Source organism: Scomber japonicus, chromosome 3, assembly GCF_027409825.1.
Source record: "Scomber japonicus isolate fScoJap1 chromosome 3, fScoJap1.pri, whole genome shotgun sequence".
Taxonomy (NCBI): domain Eukaryota; kingdom Metazoa; phylum Chordata; class Actinopteri; order Scombriformes; family Scombridae; genus Scomber; species Scomber japonicus.
Genome location: NC_070580.1, coordinates 31437574 through 31464400, shown reverse-complemented (window position 1 = coordinate 31464400; position 26827 = coordinate 31437574). Strand labels below are relative to the sequence as shown.

At 37.9% G+C, this 26827-nt stretch overlaps 3 protein-coding genes across 3 annotated transcripts; 1 reads left to right on the top strand and 2 right to left on the bottom strand.

Moving 5' to 3' along the window:
- Window positions 1-1345: 1345 nt before the first annotated feature.
- Window positions 1346-7939, bottom strand: ccdc51 (coiled-coil domain containing 51). The gene is made up of 7 exons (XM_053315443.1): window positions 7839-7939; window positions 6310-6402; window positions 4930-5152; window positions 4624-4761; window positions 3712-3876; window positions 2929-3135; window positions 1346-2410 (listed from the first exon to the last, which is right to left on the bottom strand). The coding sequence occupies exons 2-7, from the start codon at window positions 6312-6314 to the stop codon at window positions 1811-1813; spliced, it is 1338 nt and encodes a 445-aa protein (XP_053171418.1). The 5' UTR covers window positions 6315-6402; window positions 7839-7939; the 3' UTR covers window positions 1346-1810.
- Window positions 7940-8377: 438 nt separating this feature from the next.
- Window positions 8378-11572, top strand: tma7 (translation machinery associated 7 homolog). The gene is made up of 4 exons (XM_053315450.1): window positions 8378-8496; window positions 9723-9778; window positions 10282-10369; window positions 11039-11572. The coding sequence occupies exons 1-4, from the start codon at window positions 8481-8483 to the stop codon at window positions 11071-11073; spliced, it is 195 nt and encodes a 64-aa protein (XP_053171425.1). The 5' UTR covers window positions 8378-8480; the 3' UTR covers window positions 11074-11572.
- A 2021-nt stretch (window positions 11573-13593) lies between these two features.
- LOC128355354 (deoxyribonuclease-1-like) lies at window positions 13594-18837 on the bottom strand. The gene is made up of 9 exons (XM_053315596.1): window positions 18757-18837; window positions 18006-18094; window positions 17227-17313; window positions 16899-17011; window positions 16591-16703; window positions 15833-15990; window positions 15622-15718; window positions 14621-14681; window positions 13594-13748 (listed from the first exon to the last, which is right to left on the bottom strand). The coding sequence occupies exons 1-9, from the start codon at window positions 18835-18837 to the stop codon at window positions 13594-13596; spliced, it is 954 nt and encodes a 317-aa protein (XP_053171571.1).
- Window positions 18838-26827: the final 7990 nt, after the last annotated feature.

The following is a 26827-nucleotide window of genomic DNA, read 5'->3' as shown; positions in this document are numbered from 1 at the left end:
GATCATCAATCAGCGCAGTTCACACCTTCAAGTATTGAAAGAGAATAAAAAGGAATTCAACTGTTTACAGGATCTGCAAACCGTCATTAGTCATTTTTGCACAATGTTTAATTTAGTTAGCGTTTCACTTTTTTATTTTATTTACTGACAGGACAGCAGATTGTAGTGATTCACAGCAGATTCATGTCAACCTCAACCTTTTTTCTTGTATTGATGTTTTTTTTTCCTCTGCATTGAGATAAGTAAAAACACAGTTCATATTATTGCCCTTTTATACGTTTATATTTTTACTGATCTCATGCACAATTTCATGTCCTGTGAAATGAAATGAAAGTTTTCTGATCTGATTTGGTGAAGAAGAACGACCAAATCTTAATTAAATTCATTGTGTCTAGCTACAAAAGTCAAATCATGGATCTCAATTCATCAATCCTTCACTATTGTCTGAGAGTTATAACTGAAAATAACTCCCAGAGGTTGGATCTTGAAGAGAAGATGTGGTCCCTCTGAGGTTTAACAAGTCAAACAAAATTACAGGCTGATGATTAAAAGGCTCGATCAGATTACCACAATAAAAGCTCACTTGGCACTGAACTAACTTGGCTTCAGATAATCGTCAATTACCGAAGTGTGTTTCCATCCAAGTGCTTCTTAATTGAATAATCAGATCATTTAACAACAACAACAGAGAGCTTCTAAAAACAAAATCTATGATGTCTGGTATCTGAGCAGCAAGTACAGAGCAAACAAACAAAGCACAAGTTTAACTGGCTTTCACGTCTGTAGGGTTTGATAGGAAAGGAAATATGCAATAATTCGAGCAGCTCTTCTGCAAATCAGATGCTCAGAAATGCTCAACTGGGAGGTTCCTGAGATGCAGCTACCAAGTGCTTAAACATTTCAGTAGATAATTAGTCACATACAATTAACAGATCATTTAAGCAGGAAAATATTTGATCATCATTTAAGTCTTATTAAAGAAAAAAAGCCAAACATCAGCTTCTCAAAGGTGATGATTTTCTGTTTTTCTCCCTTTTTAGACTATCTCTGATGTACCAAACACCTTGTATCTGTTATGTACCAGTTTTAATTATTACAATTGATTTAGAAGAATATGGAGGCTTAACCATTAAACCATCAATGATATAATTTGCCCCCATATTACTTATTTTGGAGAGAGACCTGTGTCAAAATGTTCATTTTTAAACAAATTACCACAAACATGTGATACCAGATACCTGCAGCTCATTTCTGGAGGTTAATGTTAGATATTGGAAATCTTTCAATGGAGAAAACAAAAAATATTAAGATGTGATCTTTATAATGGGCTTTTTCACCATTTTTTTGACATCTTATAAAGTAATTGTAGTTAATTGATTGATCCACAAAGTATTTGATGATGTCGATGTTGAACTCAATAAAGTTTCATTCAGTTAATTTTTACAGACATCTGAATCAGTAGTACTCTCAGTTAAGACACAATCACAACCATCTGATGATCATGTTTGATAATTTAAAGTAGTCATAGATACAAATGCAGCATAACTGGAAATAAGGCCAAACTCCTGTTAAACTAATCTTGATATTAGACAAGACGAACCCATCTGTCACTCTCAGCTTCAGTAGTTCAAGTAAACGTGAGCGGTAGAGGACGAGCCCAAATCAATACCTGTAAACCAGTTTATTAGAGAAACTGCGTCACTTCCAACCATGTAAATGTCATATTCTGATAAAATTCATTTAAAGATTATTACTGGTAGAGTTTCAGTGCGGACAGTGTGGGCATATTCTAACTGGAGGTATATCTTCTCTAACCGGTTCCTCTGAGCAGCATGTAGAGCGCTGAGATGGTGATGGCGGTTGCGGTGGACGAGATCACGGCGTTATAAACAGTGTTCTTCCTGATTCCTTCTCCCAGCGTCCTCTCGGTCTCCTCTAGACTCCTAATCACCACCTCAGACTCCCACTGGTCCCCTCTATCTGGTCTCTCTGGTCTCGCTGGTCTTTCTGCGGTCTCCGGCAGCGGCTGACTTGCCTGCGTTTCCATCTGCGGTCTGACCTCCAGCAGCTTCCTCACCTCCGACAGTCCGCTCTCTACCCGACCGAGTCCTTGCTCAAGTTGGCCCAGTTGTGGTGGGAGGGACTCCAGGAGGGACTCTGTCCTTTGGCTGCCAATGTGGAGGTCTTTTAAGGCTGAAATAGGCACGAAGGGTGAGTCTGAAGGCGGACTTCCCTTTTCCTGAAGGGAGGCGTCCTTCTTCGTGAAGACGTCCTGCAGAGTGAACCTGAGGCTGTCGATGAGCGCGCTGAGCTCGTCCTGCTGGGAGCGATGGTTTCCAGCCTGAACCTTGAGGGCTTCCTGCAGGCTCTCTGGACCTTTCTGGGCCTCCAGCAACAGAGTCTTCAGCTCCTACAGACGAGGGGAGTGAAGATTTATCAGCTGAAACAACCATCAGTGCACACTGGTCTACGAGTGAAGCCATGATGGTGACAAAACATACAGTACAAGGACCAAAAACAACATCATAAGTTTATTCAGTTAAAAGAAAACATGTAAAGTGTGTGTGATGTAAGCATGTGTAGTAAATAAGTAAATTTTAAAAATTCCTTCAATTATTATAAATGTATTGAAACTGCATTTATAATCACTTTCCTGTCAAAAGGACAATAAATCATCAGCTGTAAATACAAACTGGCAGTCCATTTCTTTCATCATAATAAGCTGAATATCTTTTGGGTTTTGGGTTTGCAGTTGCAAAATAAAACATTTGAGGACTCTGATTATTTTAAAAATCAAAAACAGATCTGCCACTTTTGTTGGGTAGTAAGGCCTGGCTCACAGTTTTCTTGTGTTGTCTGACTGTGCTACATCATGAACCCCTAGTAAGTCAGATTTTTATCAGCAGTGCCATCATCACCGTTCCTCACCTGCAGGCGGACGCGGTTGACGTATGTCGATCCCATGACCCCGATCAGGGCTCCTAGCACCGAGCCGATGATGGACCAGTTCTTGGTGCGCTCGGCTCTCGTCCTCTCCTTCTCGTGGCTCTCCCTCACGCCTGCTGAGAACAAGGCAAACTTCTCCCTCTCTGCAGCCTCGGCGTTCTCATAGGCTGTCCGCAGACGGCGCTCTTCCTGCGTTCAGGAGAGAGTGTGAAGGTCAGGCTGTTTATTCTGGAGTTAACTATTCCACAACCAGATCATTCTTTAAAATGCTCTCTCTACATTATCATTATTAACAATGTAATTATAATAATTTCCTTACTTAGTGGTGGTTAATGTGCCCCTGTGGATAACTTTACATCTTAATCTGCAGGATTACAATCTTCCATTTCTTTTTTTGACCTCAAATAATCTGAATCTCATATACTGTAATTCCTATAAAGTTATGAAGTCTAACTGACTGCTCAGGCAACATCTGTGAGAACAAACTTAATGACTCTGTGCAGGGTTTTTAAATGTTTTACTTTGGAGCCATCTGGTGGTAGTATCCAGAATAACACCATGTACACAGCAACATCTGCAGCTGCATCCATTTTTACCAGGATTGTTTCATTTTCCTACACATAAAAACTTACAGCATCATAATAATATTTAAGCTTCTATAATTAACTAATATAAATCATTCATCTTCATTATTTCACATAAATGTATATTTGTGTGTTTTCTTTTTGCTTGTCTATTCATATCTGTATTTATGCAGTAGCTTACCTGCAGCAGTTTGTGCTCCATCGTTGCCAGCTCCAGGTAGTGAGCCTCCTCCCTGGAGACTCTGTCCAGGCGGTCTCTGACCTCCTTCAGTCTGCCCTGCAGGGTCTCCAGGCTGGAGTGAGCCTCTCGTACCATCCCTCTGGCCACCATGAATGCTGACTCACCCTGGACGAAGCACACACACACGTCAGACACTGGGGATATCATTTGTCCTCTGTGACATGTTGGAGTTCATCTATTATGCAGGTCAGATTTCACTGACTCTTAAAATGAACACACAGCATGCTGGATGCTGGACAGTAGAGCTGTACAGTGCGGACACACGCTGCCGCCGCTCAGCTAAACACCTCGACTGAAAAGTTATTTCTACAAATTTACAAATTGGTGTTGAAGAGCTTGAATCCATCAGGAGAAATATTTTCCATATCTTTTCTACATCAGTAAACTCAGCTGTATCTACAAGTCAGAAATACACTTTAATATAAAGCTCCTCTCTGGACTTAAATTACAGAGGAACAAATAAAAACTGGAATGGGAACTTGGGGCTGTAATTAGAATGAATTAGAGGTTTAGGGTTAAAATCTTTCTGGTTGGGATTAAACACACTGGGCTGAGTTTTATTTATTAAAAATCACCTGACCGCTCTCAGAGAAATAAATCCAGACTGAATTAGGCTTAATACAACAGCCCTGCAACAAATCCTTCCTTCCTTCGTGATGATGCTCAGTTTTTGTGTTTTGAGTGTTTTATTCAGGTGTTGATTGAACATAATGGTCATTTTGGAGGCTCTAGTTTGTAGTGCTGTTAAACTGTGCTGCCTTACACTGACAGATGTTTCTCATATTTTGCTAATGCCATTTATATTTGTGACTATATAAAGTTGGGGGTTGTTGCTTCTTACTGTCTACTGACCTCAGTGACTTTGGTTTGGGCCTCGCGGACCTCGTTGAGCCCGACAAACTCCTCGTACCTCGCCCACCAGCTGTTGACTGTGGCGGTGGCCATCTGAGCCGACCACTGACCCCACTGCCGCCCCACCTCACCTACATGCTGGAGGAGGGAAAAAAAGGGCGAATTATTATGCTTTATTGTCTTTGTATCCAGTGATGAGGGTGTTTTTATTACGAAATTGTTACTACGGATGAACATGTCAGTGCTAATGAACACGTTAGCAGTGATGAAGCTGTTATAAAGAGTCAAAAGAGAGATGTCCTGTACCTGTAAGGCAGCCACTGCACGCTCCTTCACCACCTCAGCTCCTCCCTTCCCCTCAGGAGGGGCTGGGTTAGCGGGTGGGGGTTGTGGCGGGGGTGAGCCAGGCTGATGGTAAGCACTGTAGGTTCGTACCAGAGCGATTCTACCAGGCGGAGATCCAGGCAGGGAGAGTCGGGATACACAATACGAGCCATGAGCCCAGAGACAGATCTGAGCTCCTCTGTACCTGACACAGTAGAGATAGTAGATAGTAGATACTGTTAAACCTCAGCATCAGCGCTGTATCCTGGATCTTTCTACCTGAACACTTGAAATCTGCTGCTCACTTAGAATACAATGTGTCTTTATTGTCACTGTACAACAGGGGCGTCAAACATGTGGCCCGCGGGCCAGATACAGCCCGCCAAGGGTTGCAATCCGGCCCACTTGCCATCCAGTGCTCTTTTCCTTCCTTCCATCTGTCCTTCCTACCTTCCTTTTTTCCTTTCTTCATTCCTTCCTTCCATCTGTCCTTCCTTCCTTCTGTCCTTCCTTCCTTCTGTCCTTCCTTCCATCTGCCCTTACTTCCATCTGCCCTTCCTTCCTCCCTTCTTTCTGTCCTTCCTTCTTTCTTTCCTTCCGTCTGTCTGTCCATCCTTCACTATCTCTCTTTCCTACCTTTCTTCCCTCCTTCCTTTTTCCTGTCTTTCCTTCCTTCCCTTCTTATTTCCTAATTTCCTTCCCTCCTTCTTTCCCTCCATCTTTTTAATGGTCTGGCCCACATGACATCAAATTGGTCTGTATGTGGCCCTTGAATGAAAATTAGTTTGACTCCCCTGTTGTACAAGTACAGCGAAATCGAAATGCAGTCCTTAAAAGTGCATCAAAACAATAATAAATAAATAATTGCTTCTAAAAGACATAAAATATTCACATTCTGCAGGTATTGCATGATTCATATAGATATTGCAGTGTGAATATTTACATCATGTTAAAGTTTGTTGTTGTGTTTGGTGCAGTTATGGCTTTCAGGAGACTCACAAAATCCTGGTTAATTCAGCAACAAATATATCACGTCTAGTTTTATGTGTACCCTCGGTTGCTTGTCTTCTTTTTTATTCTGTGCTGTGCTGTATTTATTGTGCTGGTGTACTTGGTTTACTTCCTTTTTTACTTTCTATTTTTAAAATATTTTCATCTCTTACTTTAACAAAAGCCCTCCTAGAGACAGGTGTTGCAAATTAGCATTATCTATAAACACTGTGATACTTGCATCAGTTGTTCTGGCCTGTCTATGTGTGTTGTATCTGTCTCTATTAAATAAACCAAAATAATTATAATAATAATAATCATCATCATTTTGTCCAGCTGTAGAGTCACTTTGACTACATTTTACAGACCTACCTCATTGAGAAAAGCAGCAGTCAGAAGTCCAGCTTGAAAACTGTCAGGGCTTCGTCTTCACTATAGCTGCCGAGCTGACTCTGGAACAGGCACCTATGAGGACAACCATAAATAAAATATTATTAAATGACTACTAACTATTAACTGTTGCCAGGTTCAAGATATTTCACTGAGATCAGATAAAGGTGCTTCTGTGTCAGAGCAATCAGAAAACGAAAGTAGGTCGAGCTTCCTTAGAATAAAAACTGTGGGTCAAACTTATCAAAAAACATCTTCAAGACAAACATTTATCATTGTATGGGCAAGTATATTTATTATTAATTAATTAATTAATGCAGTGAGCTGTTATAAATATATGTTCACATGAGCTTTGTCAACAGTTATAGTCAAAATGAAACCATAACAAGGAAACTATGAATGCAACGAATGATTTTCACTATCAAATCAAATCATCAATTATCTTCTCGATTATTGATTTGCTGTTTGCTCGAAAATAAACATGTCAGTAAATAGTAAGAAAAGTTGATCACTGTTTCCCACAACCCAAATATATTCAGTTTACTATCACAGAATCAATCAATCAATCAGATTTTATTTGTATAGCACTTTTCTTACAACGCAATGTAACACAAAGTGATTAACAGTCAAAAACTACAACAAACAAACAGAACAAACAGAAAAGAAATCAATAAAAACACTATCATAACTAAAAAAGCAGTGAAGAAACACTAGCGGTAGTATGATAAAAATGTAAGAAATTAAGAATACCGAAATAAAATAAAAAGGTAATACAAAATTAATACAAAATATTAAAAAATATATATAATAAGGAAAGACTAAAATAAAAGTCACTATAGAATATAGTGAGTAAAAACCAGAAATGTTAGGAGGGGTATTAAAAAGAAAAGAAGATAAGAGAATAAAATAAAAAAAATAAACAAGAAAATATTCACATTTGAGGAGCTGGAATCAGAGAATTTGGACATTTGTACTTAAAGAATTAATAGTTGGCATTAATTTAATAATTGCCAATAAACCAATTAATCAATTAATGGTGGCAGCTCTAAATAAAACCATTGATTTTAAACTCACATTTCTATGAAGTGACATGACTCACATATAAAATAAACATCAGATATTTAACTTCTGAAACTGATAAACTCTCTAACCTCATTCTTACTGCTACTATAATTATAAAACCTGAGAATAAACATGACTAATATGGACTCTGAACATACAGCATGATGAATGACTTTCAGTACATACAGTGATCCTTAATTTATCATAAAACCACAACTCAACACCCTGAATGTGACTGAAACATCAAACCAATCACCACAATGGAGATAATTAAAGTTTATAGGATTAAAAAGACATTATTAGTGTAAATTAAACAACAAGTATTCCTCCAAGGTTAGCTGAGTGCTCTCTTCCTGTTTTCTTTATCTGCTTTATTGTTAATAAAATGTAGTTAAAACGCTGCCTGGTGACGTTTTAACTCATAAAACAAGGCGATGAAATAAATATACCTGTTTTACTTCAGTGCTGTCAACACAAACATGTCACATGGATGAAGTTTGTTGGAGCTCACTAGCAGCTAGCATGATGTCAAATGAGACAGGCAGCAGGTGTTTCGGTTTAAACAGTGACCGTGTTAACTGGTGACTATCAGCTCCGTAGGTGCCCTCTTAAAAGCCTTTACAATTTTTACTTTAATCAATACTAATCTGTGTTTTGTATTGTGTTATTTGTCCGCCCACTGGCATGAAGATAGATTTTTTTTTAACTGGAATAAAATAAAATAATTTAGATGTGAAGAAGTGGTGGCATTTTAAGCAATTTAATGCTTGTATTCAGATGATGGATATTGAATGTAGCGCTCAATTTGGTATTAGTATCATTTGGATTGGTAGTGGTATAATTTTTTTAATGATATTAACACAGATCTTTCATCAAGGCTTCGGTAGGACTCCTACTTGTCACCATTTAACACGGTCACTCTTTAAACCGAAACACCGGATTTTTCTTTTTTTTTTTTTGTCATCAGGCATATATAATAGACATTCTATTTCCGGTTCACAGTTTGCCGGGGTCCTGACAGCGCGGATTAGAGTCACACAGAAACACGTTTAATTTCTCTCTTTCAGCTTCGTTAAAACTACTATAAAATCATGTCCGGCAGGGAAGGTGAGGCGTCATATCGGTGTCAGCTGCTGTATAATGTCTGTCTGTCATTAGAGACAGATGATGTTTGTTTTTATTTGACAATGCGACAAAATTCAGCGTAACGTTTAAAGCTAGCTAGCTGACTGACGTTAAAATGCGGCTGAGGAGCGCGCGAGTGTCAACGGTTTTCTTCTTAACAGCGATATCTCCTTAACAACGGTTTCTTCTTAGCAACAGTTTCTCCTTGACAACCGATTCTTCCATCGCCGAAATGTGTTAATTTTTTGGGAACTCTTACTTCTTATTTTATACAAATTAACACACAGAGACAGTGACTAGGATCGATCTATTATTGGATTGAACCAGCGATAAATATAAATCAGGGTGGAGAAAGTTAACCCCTTATTACCACCACCGAGGTGCCCCTTAGCAAGGCCCTTAACTCCAGCTGCTCCAGTGGTTGTACTGGACAGCTTTAATGGTAATACACCAGACAGTGGTTGTACTGGACAGCTTTAATGGTAATACACCACACTGTGGTTGTACTGGGAAACTTTAATGGTAATACTCCAGACTGTGGTTGTACTGGGGAGCCTTAATGGTAATACACCAGACTGTGGTTGTACTGGGAAGCTTTAATGGTAATACAATAGACTGTGGTTGTACTGGGAAGCTTTAATGGTAATACAATAGACTGTTGCTGTACTGGGCAACTTTAGTGGTAATACACCAGACTGTGGTTGTACTGGGAAGCTTTAATGGTAATACAATAGACTGTGGTTGTACTGGGCAGCTTTATTGGTAATACAACAGACTGGGGTTGTACTGGGAAGCTTTAATGGTAATACACCAGACTGTGGTTGTACTGGGAAGCTTTAATGGTAATGCACCAGACTGTGGCGGTACTGGGCAGCTGCCAGGTATGAATTTGATCAGCTGTTCCTAAAAAAGACAGCATTGCTCTCACAGAAACTCCCCTGACTAAAGAGAGACTTTAAAAAACATTTGAAGCCGAGGTAAATGTGGTGCAACTCTCAGAACATGTGTAGATATGTTTTGAACAACATCACAAAAAATATTCCTTGTATTTCATAAATTAATGATTAATCAACTTTAACTGCGTATTTACAAATCACCTGCCGTGCCGCGCCCTTTTGTCAAGCATCCTACAAGTAAATTGGTCCTTTTTTTAAATTTTTTTATTTTGCAGACAGTGAGATAACTAACTATTCTTTTCTTGTCTTCAGGAGGCAAAAAGAAACCACTGAAGGCACCCAAGAAACAGAACAAGGATATGGATGAGGTAAGTGTCCTCCTGTGCTGTATATATAATATTTGACCCTCTTATGAAAGCTGAAGTTCTCTCTTTTTATAGATTGCGTCAGGTCTTTCACAGATAAATCCTAAAAAAAATTGACCTTTATAGTAACATCTTTAAGAATTTACCAGCTGAGTTACAAAGGTACCAGTCCGGGCAGAACAGAGTAGTGTGAATTACAGCACTTTGTGTATATAACCTGTAATTTACCTGGTAATTACCTTTTAATAATATCATAATTATAATTTCCTTGAGCTCAACAGTTTCAACAACCGTCCAAACGTTTAAAAACAATCAGGTTATAATCAGTTTAACTCTGGGAACTTGAAATATGAATTGGCTTCTTTTTTCTGGCCTAAAAGCAAAAACAGTCATAAATAAATGTTAGTTTCAACCCAAATTGAAGAAGAACATACAACAGAAGTGATTATAATGGACGACGCTTACATTAAGGATTATTAACTCTGTGTGTGTCTGTGTGTCTGCAGGATGACATGGCCTTCAAGCAGAAACAGAAGGAGGACCAGAAAGCCATGGAGGCGATGAAGGCCAAAGCTTCAGGAAAAGGACCTCTAGGTAAGACCAGAAAATCAGCTATGGTGCATGAAACATGATTGCTCAAAACTTGAATTACATCAGGGAACCGGCAGAGGGCAGAATCAGTTTGTCTGTGTGCTTGGATGACGAGGATAAGAGCTCAACTGAAGAAAATATTTTAACATTTAGATTTTTGACATTGCAAAGATATTTGTTAGTATAGTAAGCTTTAACCCCTTACATACTGTTCATATTCTACACCCTCTCAGTATGTTATGGGTCAGTTTTGACCCGGTCTAAGAATCTCCTCATTAAAAGTGTCTATACCAAATTTTGAACCACAGATGTGTTGAGAAAGCTTCAATAGTCAATCTGACTGATCATTAAATGGGTGATTAAACCTTGGTTATTGTTTCAGAGAGCAGAGAGAGTGTTTTTTAGGTTTTACACCACACAATATCATGTGGAGATGCAGAGACTCTAAGACTGGTTTATTTGAATGCACCAGTAGTTATTCATTTATACAAGTTACTCCAAACCTTTTCTAATATACTTTTATTTGAATGAAAATCCAGATAGAACCCCTCTCTGCATTTTACTGGTGTATAGGACGCACCCCACTATAAATGGTTGTAAATTGTGCGAGCCCTACTTACAATTTAAAGTGTTGGGGTTTTTTTAACGTTTCCTGTCTTTTCTTTCCTGCAGCGAGCGGTGGCATCAAGAAATCAGGCAAGAAGTAAAAACCTGAAGACGATGTGTGTTTGCTCCCCCAGCTTCGCCTCCTGCTGAGATGTTTATACGCTTGCTGAGAGACTCCAGTTCGTTTTCTGTTCTTTTAAAAACACAAAACCATCTAACTCAGAACAAGTCCCGGTGTCGACTTCTTCTTCCTCCACAGTGCAAAAATTAAACTTCGAGAACAGTCCCATCTGTTCTCGGTCAGACCCAGAACCCACATCACAGCCCCCCCCTGCCGCCCCCTTTAATGTCATGTAATTTGAGGTTTCACTCTGGTATCTGTTGTTGCGTCTCAGTCGTTCACACGCTGACCAAAATCCTCAAATTCAGTTTAGAAATGAAGCTCAGCAGCTTTAGAGACGGATAACAAGTCCTGATCTACACTTTGTTTTATTTTGTGTCCATTTGAAACTTGAAATATCAGAAACACATAAACCCCCCCCCGACCCCCACCCCCCCAAACTTCTTTTTTGTCAGATTTTTGTCTTATTGTAAAGAGGGAGATACAATAAAGTTTTTGTAATTACTCCGTGTCAATTCTTTATTGCTCCAAAAAAATCTCTTAGTTATCTAAATTATTTTAAGGTTGTAAAGCGTAGCTGAGTTTTTCCCAACAGTCAGCTGTTTCAGGCCTCGTTAAATCAACAGTTTGCTTTAGTAGTGTTTTATATGAAAGCAGTAACGTGCAGTGTTGGCGAGTAACTAATTACATTTAATTACAAAATAAATGTAGATAATCTGTTACAGTTACTGAGAAAACGTATAATCAAATTGCAGTCTAAAAGGAGGGTTTTTTTTCATTTTTTAATATTTAACATGTTACTGAATACATATATAACTGTTTTTAATTCTTTGAAATCAATTTTTTTTTAATATTTTGTAAATAAATCATGACATGGGCTTAAATAGTGTCACAGTACCAATTAAGCTCATACCAGACTTTTGACTTTTTATCATAAAATATCTTTATTTTATATTCCAAAATCTACATGAACTAATGAATACATTTTCATATGAGAGATAAATGTTGCTTTATAAGAAATGATCTCCCTTATAAATCATGTCAGTATCCATGACAACACACCTGGACTTAGATTTTGATGCTTAACAGCTGAAAACATTGATTGGAAAATTAGAAAAGTAATCAAATGTAATAAGTTACATTATTATGATTAACGCTGCAGGTTGTCACACAGCATCATATCAGGTATAACACAACATTGACAAGGGGAATAAAAAAACACTTCTTATTGAGAGTTCTTTATTTAGAAAAGCAAAAACCAATATTTATGACCAACAATAACTTCTGCCTACTGTCAAACATTTGTATTTACAAGATGCATTAGACCTGAATAACATCCGTGTGTTTTACTGTTCTGGGTTTTTAAAGGCTTAACATTTAATTTTCTCCCCAAAAAACAAAACTCACACACAGCTGTTTGAGCATCTTTGAAGCTTAACTCATGCATTTCCTTCATGAAACATTTACAGGTGCTATGTATTTATTTATTTATTTAAAAAGATATAATGATGCTTACATTCTTTATAGTCAGGTTAATATCTGCTACCTTTATTTATAGGGTTATTGCTGCCAGCTGTCAGATCAGTAGGGAAGCGTGAAACTGTCGGAATGTGTTGTATCGTCATGGTTACCGCTCCTACTTCTAAATCTAGTCTGTGTTTTCTATGTGTTAGATGGGTTTTCCCAGTTTGTGGTTTTCATTTTTTTCAAGTTTACATTCATGTGATGGAGTTAAGAAGAAGAAGAAGAAGAAGAAGAACCAACCAACAGGAAGTAAAGTGACTCTGGTAGAAAAACACTAACTGTTGGTCTGAAGGTATTTCTATAAAAAGATAAAAACCATGCTAGAGTTTTATTTATCAATCGTCCATTCAGCTGCGTCCACTCAGAGATTAATTAATGATTTGATGATTAATTACCTCCACTGCACTTATATTGAGTGAAAAAGTATTATAAAATGTATCAATTTAATGTTTTTATAAGCTATAATTTGCAAAAAATCTTAATCATAGGTCAGTTTTGATCATTAAATATTGATTTGATATATATCCTTCCTGTCGTCCTCCCGGGTCAAATTGACCCCGTCTGTTTTGACTGTTCCTTCTTTCCTCCCTCCTACCTTCCTCCCTCCGTCCCTCCTTTCTTGCTTTCCTTCCTCCCTCTTTTCCTTCCTTCTTCCTTCCTTCCTTCCTTCCTCCCTTCCTCCCTCTTTTCCTTCCTTCCTTCCTTCTTCCTTCCTTCCTTCTTCCTTCCTTCCTTCCTTCCTCTTTTCCTTCCTTCTTCCCTTCCTTCCTCCCTTCCATGCTTCCTTCCTTCCTTGACTCGAGGACAACAGGAGGGTTAAATATATATAAAATATGAATGTGACAGTGATGAAGGATCACACAACTTTAAGAAAGAAGCGGGTGTAACATGATGGAGGTTTAACTTGGTGGTCTTGCAGGCTGCAGACGGATTCTGTGTCTTTGATATTTGGACGGATCTGATTTCTCCCCTGAGTTTAACTTTGACCTCCCTGCTTCATCCTGGCCACCTTCATCTGGAGCATGTGGATCTCCAGGCTGAGCTTCTCTCTCTCCAGCAGCAGGTTTCCTCTCTTCAGCTCCACCAGTTCTGCGCTCACTGATGCAGGAAGCAGCTGCTGGTCTTTCACACCTGAACCCAACGACTGAGGGAACTTCTGCAGATCTGTTATATCTGAAACCAATGAGTTGCATCAGCAGAAGGTTAGGCAGACTCATTTTTAAAGAAACGTCTAATTACTTCCCCTAATATCCCTTTTCCACCGACCTGGAGCTGGTGCTGGTTCGGGCCAGAGCCTGACTAAGCACCGGTTCTTTGCTTTTCCACCGCAAAAGCTCCAGCCCCGAGCCTCAGAACGGGAGCCAGAGCAAGCACCAACTCTTTGCTGGTCTAAAGCAAGAGCAATTAGCAGACTAGCGGGGTTAACGTTTATTAGCCGGCTAGCGGGGCTAACGTTTATTAGCAGACTAGCAGGGTTAATGTTTATTAGCCGGCTAGCGGGGTTAACGTTTATTAGCAGACTAGCGTGGCATTTACAGAGAGTTAAAGATTTGTTGATTAAAAGTACTATTTGTATCATTGTTTGCCAGAGCTGTCGTCGTCGTCGTCGTCTTCTTCTTCTTCTTCGTTTCCGGCAGGCTAGATGCCTTGCGCCATGTTGCTGCCTCTCACTGGTGAATTATGGAAGTGCTTCAAAGGTGCGCGCTGGCTACGCTACGTTATACAGTGACGTAATCGCGTGGCTCCTTGCCGGTGGAAAAGCAACAGGTTCGTAAGAGGTGCTTGGATTAGCACCAACTGAGCACTGGCTCTAGCACTAGCTCCGAAACAGCACTGGCTCCAGCTCGGTGGAAAAGGGGTATAAGAGGCCCAAAAAAATCAAATAATGCAGGTTTTGAAAGTTTGCTGTTAAATGTGTCTAAATCAGAAAAATAACATTTCATTTAACAAGATCACTGCATTTACTATTTGTGTTAGTAGTAGAAGTATAATTTTCTGTTTACCTTCCTGGATTATAGACTTCAGCTCGACCTCCACGGGATAATGGTCGCTCACGTTCAGCGCCTGGAAAATAAGTATTTAAGTATTTATTGAAGTGATCATAGTGTGAATTTGGCAATTACATGAATCTGTATTGATATTGAACCAAATGCAGTTATAATTAAACCAAGTCAAAGAAGTACGCAGTTAAACAAAGGAACATTTGGAAAAGGGAGAAAGAAAGAATGTTTAATATTAGCTTATTGTGTCTATTAATTCAATGGAAATGACAACTATTCTGATAATCGATTAGTGTTTTGAGTCCAGCTACAAAAAATACTGAATATTTTCTGTATCTCTGGATTGTGGACTGCTCAACTTGGGTTTTGGAAACAATTATCAACATTTTCTGACATTTTAAGGACCAAACAACTAATCAAATAGTCGAGAAAATAATCATTAGTGTCCATTAATAAGCAAAGTTTATAATAAAGATAAGAAAAGATAAGATGTATTGATCCATCTTGGGAGAAAGTAAAATTGACACAGCACAGTGAAAAAAACAGCATTGTAAGGGTGAAAATTATAAAATAAAATAAAATACTATATACAGTAAACAATCTCTGTGTATATAAATGTGCAATATTGAGATTATTATATATGTGTGTAATGTTGCTGGGATTAAATAAAGGACAGCATCAGTCTTGTTCAGTTTAACCCTCCTGTTGTCCTTAGGTCAAGGAAGGACAGAAGGAAGGAAATGAGTAAGGAGGAAAAGAGGAAGGAAGTAAGGAGAGACGGAAGGAAAGAAAGGAGGAGGGAGGAAAGAAGGAAAGGAGTAAGAACGAAAAGAGGAAGGAATTTAGGAGAGAAGGAAGGAAAAATTAAAGAAAGAGGGAAGAAGGAACAGTCAAAAGAGATGGGGTCAATTTGAACCGGGAGGACGACACAAGGGTTAATGGGAGTGGGAGGTAATGGGAGCGTAATACCACAATAATTCATAACAGGCCTTAATTTAACAAACCTGCTCCTCACTGATCCCGTACGCTTGGTGGAAGTTGAAGGGTTTGGCAGAGTTTGGTACGACAGCATGGAGCATGTCGTCTCCGTAGATCACGATCCTGAAGAGACAGAAACAAAGACAAACCTGACTGAGTGATAGATGACGATCATCACAGCTTTAGATCCTTTTTTATGTTTTATGTTTTCTAGACTGAAATGTTTGTGTTACCAACCTGTCGTATGTGTGGTTGTTCTTGGTGCTGGCAGTGGTGTCGACATCATCTCCGATCAGCCAGTGGAAGTTCTTGTCGGTGCGGATACGAATGTTCTTCATGTCTTTCTTGGAGACGTACGAGCCGTCTGCGTTGAAGTCGCCCAGGATCATCACGTTCTGCAGCAAAAAAGGTGAGAGATCATAAATAATTAAAAGAGAAAAAGGAACATTTATTTTGGATTAGTTGAGCTATGATCCTCTTGTCTGAGTCTGAGACTTTTATTCTCATATTTTAAGATTTCCTGATAGTTAAGACATTTTTATTTTAAACTTAACCTTCCTTCCTTCCGTCTGTCTTTCCTTCCCCCTATACCTTACTCCCTCCTTCCTTCTTTTCCTTCCTTCCTCCTTTCCTTCCTTCTTCCTTCCTTCCTCCCTCCTTTCCTTCCTTTCTTCCTTCCTTCATTCCTTCCTCCCTCCTTTCATTCCTTCTTTCTTCCCTCCTTCCTTCCTTCCTTCCTTCTTCCTTCCCTCCTCCTTCCTCCCTCCTTTCCTTCCTTCTTCCTCCCTCCCTCCTTTCCTTCCTCCATCCTTTCCTCCTTCCTTCCTTCTTCCTTCCCTCCTCCTTCCTCCCTCCTTTCCTTCCTCCTTCCTTCCCTCCTTCTTCCCTCCTTTCCTTCCTCCTTCCTTCCCTCCTTTCCTTCCTTTTTTGGATGGGAATCAGTGTGTTAAATCATGTTTTATATATTTTCAGTGCTGCTGATGAAATGTTCTTACATCAGTTCTCCACTTCTTCTTGACGTGCTGGAAAACGTCATAGAGCTCGTCCAGCTCGGTCTCCGAGTCCTCTGGTTTGGTGTGAACTGGGATCAACACCAGATCCTTCAGCACTGCGGTGAAGACACACACACACACACACACAGACACACACACACACACATCTTTACATCATCGTTTCCTCCTATAAATGTTACTGCTCCTCTGATTATAGTCAAGCCTGAACGTAATCCTCAACCAAGCCTTAACTGTAATCTGAAGAATCAACAACAAGACAAATATGATTTCCACATGACAGACGTTTCTACCTGTGTTGAGGCATCTGAATCTCAGGATGTAGGGATCCCTGGCGAAAACGTCTTCGCCCTCAGTCGCCTTGTCATCAAACTGATAGGAGCCAACCAGATCCACCATGTCATCCCTGCACACACACACACACACACACACACACACACACTTGTAATTTGCATTGTATAGCTTCAAGCATCTCTGAAGTGAGATAGATAGATAGATAGATGATGGATAGATAGATAGATAGATAGATAGATAGATAGATAGATAGATAGATAGATAGATGATGGATAGATAGATAGATAGATAGATAGATAGATAGACGGATAGATAGATGAAACTCACCTGTACAGGAACATGAACTGCTCCTTGTAGCGCGTTCTTCCCAGACGACTGCTGATCTTCAGAGTGTAGTGATGCTCCACATTAGATCTGAATATGTAAAAAAAGGCAAATGTGGTAAATGTTACTTTAATTTCCCCTAAAATAGCTGTTGTTTACTGCTAGTTTAAACAACAGCGGCTGCAGGGATAGTGGTGTCATTAGTAAACCATGTAAAGTCCTATATGGAGGATCAAACATGATTTATAAAGAATTAAAAATAAGCCATTAAACTTTGACTTTCCCTCTAGTGCTACCTTTAATCCAAATGTGTGGTTTCGAGTAAAATGTTTCAACAACTGTTTGATGAGCTGCTATGAAATGACTGTCCTGACTTTCATGCTCCTATCAGGATTTCTTGTAATAATTTTGGCGATCCTTTAACTTTTCATGTAGTACAATCAGTTTGTTCAATAACCAAATACCTGCTAAATCAGCCTCAGCCTAAGGAAACACAGTGTGAGCATGTTAGTATGCTGACTTTAACGTTTCCTCCAAAGCAGCTATACGGCCTCACAGAGCTGCTAACATAACTGTGGATGATTAATCTAGTTTTTTATAGCTGCCTTTGTTATGATTTGTATTTCACACTTTAAATTTTGTTTCGCATTTTATATTCCTGGTTAAATAAAGGTTAAAAAAAATTGACAACAAAATGCAAAAGTAATTGTGAGACTGATGAGAGTAATAATAATGATTATAACAATAAAATAAATAAAGGGAGAAATAAAGCCTGTGCTCACTTGTTGAGAGCCTCCATCAAGGTTTTTACTGACTCTCCACTGATGTCCACGACCTCCAGGATCACGATGATGTCATATCGGGAGATAATCTGGGAGAGAGAGAGAGAGAGAGAGAGAGAGAGAGAGAGAGAGAGAGAGAGAGTAATTAGTAAACCATGTAAAGTCTTTATATGGAGGATCAAACATGGCTTATAAAGAATTAAAAACAGATCATGTGGGATTAATTGTCACACATCGAATATGTGACGTACTGAATGTCTCAGTACATTAATACATCTTATTATGTATTTATTTATTATTTTGTTAATCAATATATTTGACCACTTCAATCAACAATTTTTCTCAAAACTAATTAATCATCATTTGACCAAGACAAGATTTTCATAATCAGTATTTTCTAAAATGTAATAAAACAATTTTTTTTTGCTTGTTAGCCTAAATATTATTATTCATTTTATTTCATTATAAAGGTAAATGAGTATGGTTGGTTTCTTATTAATAATTTAAATGAGTAATTTCTTCAGCTATTAAATTAGATTTAATTATAATAATAATAATAATAATAATAATAATAATAATAATAATAATAGATTTAAAATATATTATAATTTATTTATTATTACTTATTGGAATTATTGGAATTCCAAATAACATGAAACACAATCATGTGCTCCAACGTTTTAAGTGTGAAACAGGTACTGAGCAGTTTTGGATTCAGCACCTATGACGTATGTGTGTTTTCCAGTATTACCTTAACCAGGATATTGAGGACATCCGGGTCTGACACTTTGTTTTTTCCAAACTTCTGGATGTTAAAAGATGCGACTTTCATGATGGCTGCAGACGGAAAAAGAAAAAGAGGGAGAGAAAGAGAGAGAAGAGGGAGAGGAAGCAGTTATTATAAAGCACAGCTCTGTTTGAACATGCTCAGGAATACATGTGTAACTGTGTGATGTGTGAAGGCAGCCAACGGATATTATATCTTATCAAAACCTGATGACTTTACAACACCCGCTCGCCTCAGGCCTCTGGAAGAAGTAATATGACATACTGTAACAATAGCACTTTATTTGTTATGTTGTAAGTACTCGCTATAAAACATATTATTGGCAGCATGTTTCACTGAGTCTGACTCCATGCAGCAGGTGTGTGATTCACCTTCGTTTCTCCAGCACGAAAACAGAAATTACAACAAATGACATAGAATAAAACATATAATGGCCGTGCTTGTTAAATTAAAATATGCTCCCAAAATGTGAAGAATTTGATTTAAAATCATTTTGTAGTAATTTCTATCTTTATTGGTACTTTATCCCTGTAATTATTTAAATAGCAAAATGATTATTAGACGGTGATGACACAGGATGATGAAAATGAGAGTTTAACTGAACAAAATATGAATAATTAAATATGAATATTTTACTATGAACCATAGAAACATATGAATAAAAATGAAAAAAGTTTAATAACATAACTGAAAAAGATAATTGAGGAAATTAAAGAGCTTATTTGCTAAAATGTCGACGCTTTGTGCCATGAGTATCATTATTTATATGATATATGCATTTTTTTTACATTTTATTGTGAAGCTATACTTAAAGTCATGACCATGGTCATTATTCACTAAAATATCAATACTTGGTGTAATGTGTATAATTATTCATATATTCTATAATTATATATAATTCACCAGATGAATTATATACTTTCGGACCTTTTCTAACTCACAGCCTCAATGTTTGAACCAAACTGGCGGAGCAAAATGTTGAAGACTTGTTGTAACAAGTTTAAACAGAGTGTCTTTGAGACCCCACCTTTCCCCCCGCCAGCCCGTCTGCAAACAGGACGCAGGTTATTATCCTGCTGTGTTGTCAGTTTAAGTGTCCACCTGACAGACCCTATGTCTATTTACCCACCTAAAGGGAAAGGTCTCCAGGAAAATATCAAACATATATACACATATATATATATACAGTATATATACCTGAGAGGGTTTTAAAATAAAGAACGTCATGCAATTTACAGCTTTATTTTCAAGTATTGCAGCTTTTGGGTAAAATAACGACTCTAATCTGGAAATATTAACATTTAAGAGTAGATTTTATTGACTTTTGTTGTTACTGACTTTTTCTAAACATTATAACTTTTTTCTTTCTTTCTTTCTTTCTTTCTTTCTTTCTTTCTTTCTTTCTTTCTTTCTTATTATATTCTTTTTTCCCCCTCAATGTTACCAGTCCCTAAAGGGAAAGGTCTCCAGGAAAATATCAAACATATATATATATATATATATATATATATACCTGACAGGGGTTTATAATAAAGAACTTTATGCAATTTACAGCTTTATTTTCAAGAATTGCAGCTTTTTGGATCTTGAAATATTAACATTTAAGAATAGATTTTATTGCCTTTTTTTGATACTGACTTTTTTCAAAACATTATAACTTTATTCTTTCTTTCTTTCTTTCTTTCTTTCTTTCTTTCTTTCTTATTATATTCCTTTATTGTTTTCCCTTCAATTATTTAACAGTGGCCCTAATGTTCACATTTAATGATACAGCATTATGTAATAGTAGCCGTCTGTGCAGCAGCCTCACTATATAATTAACTCTAATAAGCTGTAACTGTGGTTCATACCTATCCTTTAAAAAACACACATTTCAAACCTTTAAATAAGTGATAGCTATATTTGATGTAACAGTACGACCCTTTCTTCTTTCCTCACATACCAACCAAATTACTGTTTTTCTGCAGTTGAGTATTTCACCATGGGAATGTCATTCACTCCTAATCTTTGCTGTCAAGCGAGAGGGTCGCACCTCTATTCAAAATCCACATCACGCCACCGTCTGTCTGTCAGCAGCAGCGGGGGGTAAACACGGACCCACCCGGGTGTCTCTCACTGACGATCAGTTAAGGTTTGACAGGTCACTCAAAGGAACAACTAAATCCCCCCTGAAGACGTCGATTTGCATATTTGTTTTGGGACTCATCCAACTAGTTTGCTAAGTGATCAAAATACATTAAAAGATTACGATCTCTTATCTATGAGATCTTTTTTCTATTGTAATTTGGTGCAAAAAATATGTTAAATAAGATCGACTTGATTTGACTTGACTATCGCTAACAGCTGCAGTCAAGGTGCCAACACGCCTACGATTCCTCAGAACTCATGATTGACTGACGATGTTATAAACACTGAGATCCAATGTCAGCGTTGCCCCGACAAGTTTTACAGCCTGTACGAGTCTCACACTGTGTCACTGTTTCTTTTCTACCTGCTGGTGACCCTCATTCAAACCTCTCTCTCTCTCTCTCTCTCTCTCTCTCTCTCTCTCTCTCTCTCATTATAGGCTGTGTGTTTTGGTGCTTGGGTGTTTTGGCTTCACCACTCCCTTTCTACAGAAAAACAGGAAGCTTTTAGCAGCTCATGAATGTTATAGACCTGCTTTTTTTTAATATGCATGTGTATAAGCTCCTATAGTTTTAGTTCCGGACATCCAAAAAAGCACCTCTTACATTTTTTGCATACCAGCCAGACAGGAACTATAAAAGCTGTAGGTAATAATATAGTTTAAACACACACACATGCTGTATAACATCTTGTATATGTCTCTCAGGCTGTAAACAAGGACTTGCTGAATCAGTGTCAACATGAAGAATTTAGTTGGGTGTTTCCTCGAGTGGTAGTCGTGTTTATACTGCCAACTTCCTGTCTATAACCAGGAATGCATTAAGGCAGTGGGGGCAATTGAAACTGATGAAATGTTGTGAATTGTTTTGTGACATATGTTTTGTGTTTCTGACCTTTTATTTTCTTCATGAAGTCCAACTGAAACCATTTAATCTGTTTTAATCTGAAGACCAATCCCATCCTGTGACACTGCTGGATGTCAGTTTTTAATTCATATACTGTAAGACGCAGTGATGCTGGAGGGTGATTGTGGTCTTAAATTGGTCCAAGTTCAACAAACACACAAATACTTCATTAATTGTTGGATGTTTTATGATGAAGTTTGATTTTTCCTCTTGCCAACAAAACCTCCAAACTATGTTATTTGTCATTTACGTCCAAAATAACTCATATAACCTTTTTTCTAATATCAGCTGGACAACTTTTTTTATTTGAGCCTCTGAACATTCACTCTTACAAAAGAAATGAAACTGATGATTTTCTGATCTGACACCACTACGGGTAACGTTTGCTCGTCTTTACACTCACTCACACACACACACAAACACACTGGTTTAGTTTAGTTTATTTGGATCCCCATTAGCTGTTACCCAGGCAACAGCTACTCTTCCTGGGGTCCATGTTAAAAATAAATACAAACTGGCAAGGCTTAATGTGAGATTGTGGTTTACATCAAATTAAATACTTTGTTAAATCTTCATTGTCAGGATTAAAATAAACCAATATAGTAAAAAAGAAGCAAACAGCGGTCTCTTATACTCTTCTTTTAAAGGAAAACTTAAACATTGGCTCAAATCGAATCAAAAATGCAACCACTAACTGGATTTAACACTGACTGAACTCTTTATTACATTGCTGTATCCTGTCTGGATCTGGACATCCTTTTGATTGTGTATTGTATTGTCCTGTATGTGTTTTATTTGTATCTTATCTATTTATTTGCTGTCTCTTTTACTTGTATTCTTTTTTATATTTATTTTACTCACTAGGGACTACGGATGCAAATTAGCAGTTTTGCTATAATCCGGCATATTTACAGAGATGTTTTAATATCGATGTTCATCAATATGCACTGTCCCTATCTACCCTACCCTAAGTATTATCATTAATATTATTATTATGTCAAAGAAGACTCTTTGTCGACCCATCCAACCAAGCCGTCCTCCTCCTTCTGTGGACTCCTGACACACAGTCAAGAAGTCAAACTGGTGTTATAAGTCAAAAATATCTAATGCTTTCAGAAAGAGGTTTCCCTAACTATCTGACTATCTGACAGGCTGGTTGGTCAAATAGCTGAAGAAGTATACCAGCACCAACCCAAACAGGACAAACTTTAACATTTTAATAAAAGGATCTCAGATTAGCAGATTTGTCTTTCCATTTTTTTACCCCTCCAACAGCTCTGTGTGTTAACTTACGGCATCATCAACACTGAAACTGTGTAAATGTAAAAAATGTTTGAACAAATGAGTAAAGTGTGTAAAACGACATATTCTTCCAGGAGCTTAGCGGAAATATGCAGCCTCAGGTTTCACAGTAACTTTATCCCTTTGTTCTCTGTCATCCTTCAGTATGTTCTGCAGCTGCTCTCCATACTGCAGGTTTACGGTTTAAGGTGGTCCGATCACTTTTCCTTTTGTGCCATCATGAAGTAGATTTTTTAAATACTGTATTGAAATATCTCAACAACAATTAGACTGTTACGGTGTAATTTGATTCACACTTTTGACTTTTACTTTATTAGTTTATTTCTTGCTCTAAATATCCCAGAATTAGCCGAAAGGTTTAGCATCCTAAAATCAAAATTTAAAACAATACTTTAAGACCTCACAATTGTATAAAAATATAAATGCATTTTAAGTTTCATGTCTTTAAAACACTCTTGTGTGCTTGAGTCTCAAATTGTTGTATCATTATCCAAAGATAGACAGTTATATGTGAAGCACTTTGCACTAACCTGCATAAAAGTTGCTTATACAGATCAAATTTGATTGATGTTTAATTTGATCACTGTCATTTTTCATGTTTCATTATCTCCAGCTGTTATAATTGAAGCATGATCAGTTCCACTCTGATGCATCAATAAATGAAAACGTGCAGAGATAATTCTTCACAATGAGAACTTTTCACAGGTGAATTTTACTTTTAATGCTTGTTTAAGTTTATAGAAGTCAAATTGTACTCTTGTTTTACTTGAATTTTAAAGAAGCATTTAAAACTACACATCTGCACTAGATTTGTCTCAACTCTGGTTTTTTGACCCTTGACAGAAGGAGGTTGTTTCATGGTCTACAGACAAATATGTGAGCCTTCTCAGGAATTCAACCCTGCACGAGGAAAACAGTAAAAAAAAAAAAAAAAGAAAAAAGAAAAGAGGAGTTGCTTCTCACCTGTAGGAAGAGTCGATCCTGCTGCTGCTGCTGCTGCTGCTGAAAGGAACTCTAGTTCATTTACAGGTAAAATTCAGTATATAAGATTAATTATATACTGAATTCACTGAAGTATTCCTACGAGAGGGAAAGCTTTGTCAACTTCACGCCAGAAGCTCTTGGATCTGGTCTCACTTACATGGGCAACACGTTCTTTAGAGGGTGACCACAGACCGTGTGATTGGTTCAAGCCAACCAATAGCAGAGGCTGGACAGAAAGAGAGACAGAGAGAGCTAATATCCCGCCTTGTTTCTCTGCTTCATGTGTAAAAAGGTGTGTGTGTGTGTGTGTGTGTGTGTGTGTGTGTGTGTGTGTGTGTGTGTGTGTGTTTGCCACTGTGTGCCTGAGGGTGTCGTGTGATTGTAGAAACAGGATTAAGTCAGGCAACAAAGACCAGACAAAGTTTGTTTGTGCTCGGCTCATCTTTATGTTCTGAAAACAACACAAGACAATTAAAAAAGAAAAAAAAAGAGCTTTAAAATGTGTATGCGTGTGTGTGACAGAGAGACTTTGTCTGTTCTTTGTTGCCCAGCAGCAAATCTACAGAGATCAGATATGAAACCCTCTAGTGTAATGACAAATTGCACACTCACAGGAAAATACCCACATGTGTTTCTCTGGTTTGGGATCATGTTTGCCTTGTGTGTGGCAGTAGCGTTGGAGTTAATTATATCCTTCACATACTGTTCATATTCTTATTTATTTAGTTAATTATTTATTACACAACTTTGCATTTAGATAGTCTGACAGTTGTGGCTCTTGTTTTTTATGTGTTGTTTCACAGCAAGTAAATTGAGCAATACAGAGAAATGTCTTTATACATGTTGAAAATCCTCTATAGTTCGACTTTTTAGAGCTGGGGTGTCAAAATCATTTTAATTTAAGGGGCACATACAGCTCAATTTGATCTCAAGTTGGCCAGACCAGTAAAACCATTGCATAATATCCTATAAATAATATATATAATAAACCATCTGTTTACTTAAGAATTTCTTTCTGGTCAGGGTGAGAAAAAAACAACCTCTAAAGCAGCAGAAAAATGGGCATTACTTTTCTGCAATTTTCATATGTTGCAAAGTTATCCAGTTGGCCGGATTGGACCCCTTGGCGGGCCGGTTCTAGCCCTTGGGCCATATGTTTGACACCCCTGTTTTAGATGCTCAATCAAAAAATAGTACACAAATATCTTTGCAAAATCAGATTTTTCTTAATAATCTGTGAAAACAAGTCATTTAAAAAAAAAACCTTAATTAACCCTCCTGTTGTCCTCGGGGGAAGAAGGAAGGGAGAGAGGACGGAAGGAAGAGAGGAAGGAAGGAAGGAAGAAAAGGAGGAAAGGAAAGAAGGAAGGAGGGGGGGAGAAAGGAAAAGAGGTAAGGAGGGGGGGAGAAAGGAAAAGAGGTAAGGAGGAAGGAAGGAAGGAAGGAAGGAGGGAAGGAAAGAAGGAGGGAGGATGGAAGAGAGGGAGGAAACGAAAGAGGGGAGGGAGGAAGGAAAGGAAAGAAGGAGGGAGGATAGAAGGGAGGGAGGAAAGGAAAGGAAGGAAGGAAGGACGGACGGAGGAAGAAGGAAGGTAGGATGGAGGGAGGGAAAAAGGAAAAGAGGAAGGGAGGAAAGAAGGAAGGAAGAAAGGAAGGGAGGAAGGGAGGAAAGAAGGAACACTCAAAACAGACGGGGTCAATTTGACCCGGGAGGACGACAGGAAGGTTAGATATTAATGTCAGTGTCGCAGAACATAGAAAAGTATTAAAGAGTCAGAGGTTGACAGCAGGATATTTGTTCCTTTTTTAAATAGATTTGTCCATATTTTAAGTCAAGTACATAACTGGAGTCCATCTTCATCTGTAGTCATGCTGCTACTCTATATAATCCATTGCATCCATGTGTTGCATCTATCGTTGGTGTTTGCCTTTTTCATTTTAGGGTGGTTCTCCAATTCAAAACATTACAGGCTCAATTAGGAAGGCAATTATCTTTCTTTTTTTTTTAATCTCCTCTTTTATATCTCGCCAATAACCCTGCAGCACAAATACTTGTTACCTCATGAGTCACAGATAGATATGTGACTAGTCCTTAATTAACCTTTCAGAGGACTAACATTAACAGATACTTATAATCATATTATATAATAATCCTAGTATTATGTATTCTCAGGGTCACATGAGGGCTAAAAGGTTAAAAAAAAGTGTTTAGGGTGCTTTTAGATTTAGATCTCTGAGATTTGGACAAATGATTGGACCTGAAATGAATCTACATATAAATATGGTGAGTTTATAGAGACAGTCAGTTCAATGGTTTAATACTGTTACTGTATTACATAAAACACATGACAGTGTCTCTCATTTATTAAGCAGCTTTGATCATTAACATACAAACTGAGCAGTAATATCAATGAGTGAGTTTCAGGCAGTTTTGTATTCTTTCAAATACTTCCTGATTCTGTTTTTCTCTTCCTGGTTCTGCCTGAGGTTACTTCCTGTTAAAAGGGAGTTTTGTCTCGCCATTGTCGCCAAGTCCTCGCTCATGTGGGAACGTTGGGTCTCTGTAAATAAAATTAAAGAGTTCTGTTTAGACCTGCTCTACGTGTAAAGTGCCTTGAGATTACTTTTGTTGTGATTTGATTGATTGATTGATTGATTATGATTAGACTGACAAAAGAAAGAAAGTAGTAAGATCATTAATCAGCTGTTGGCCTTTG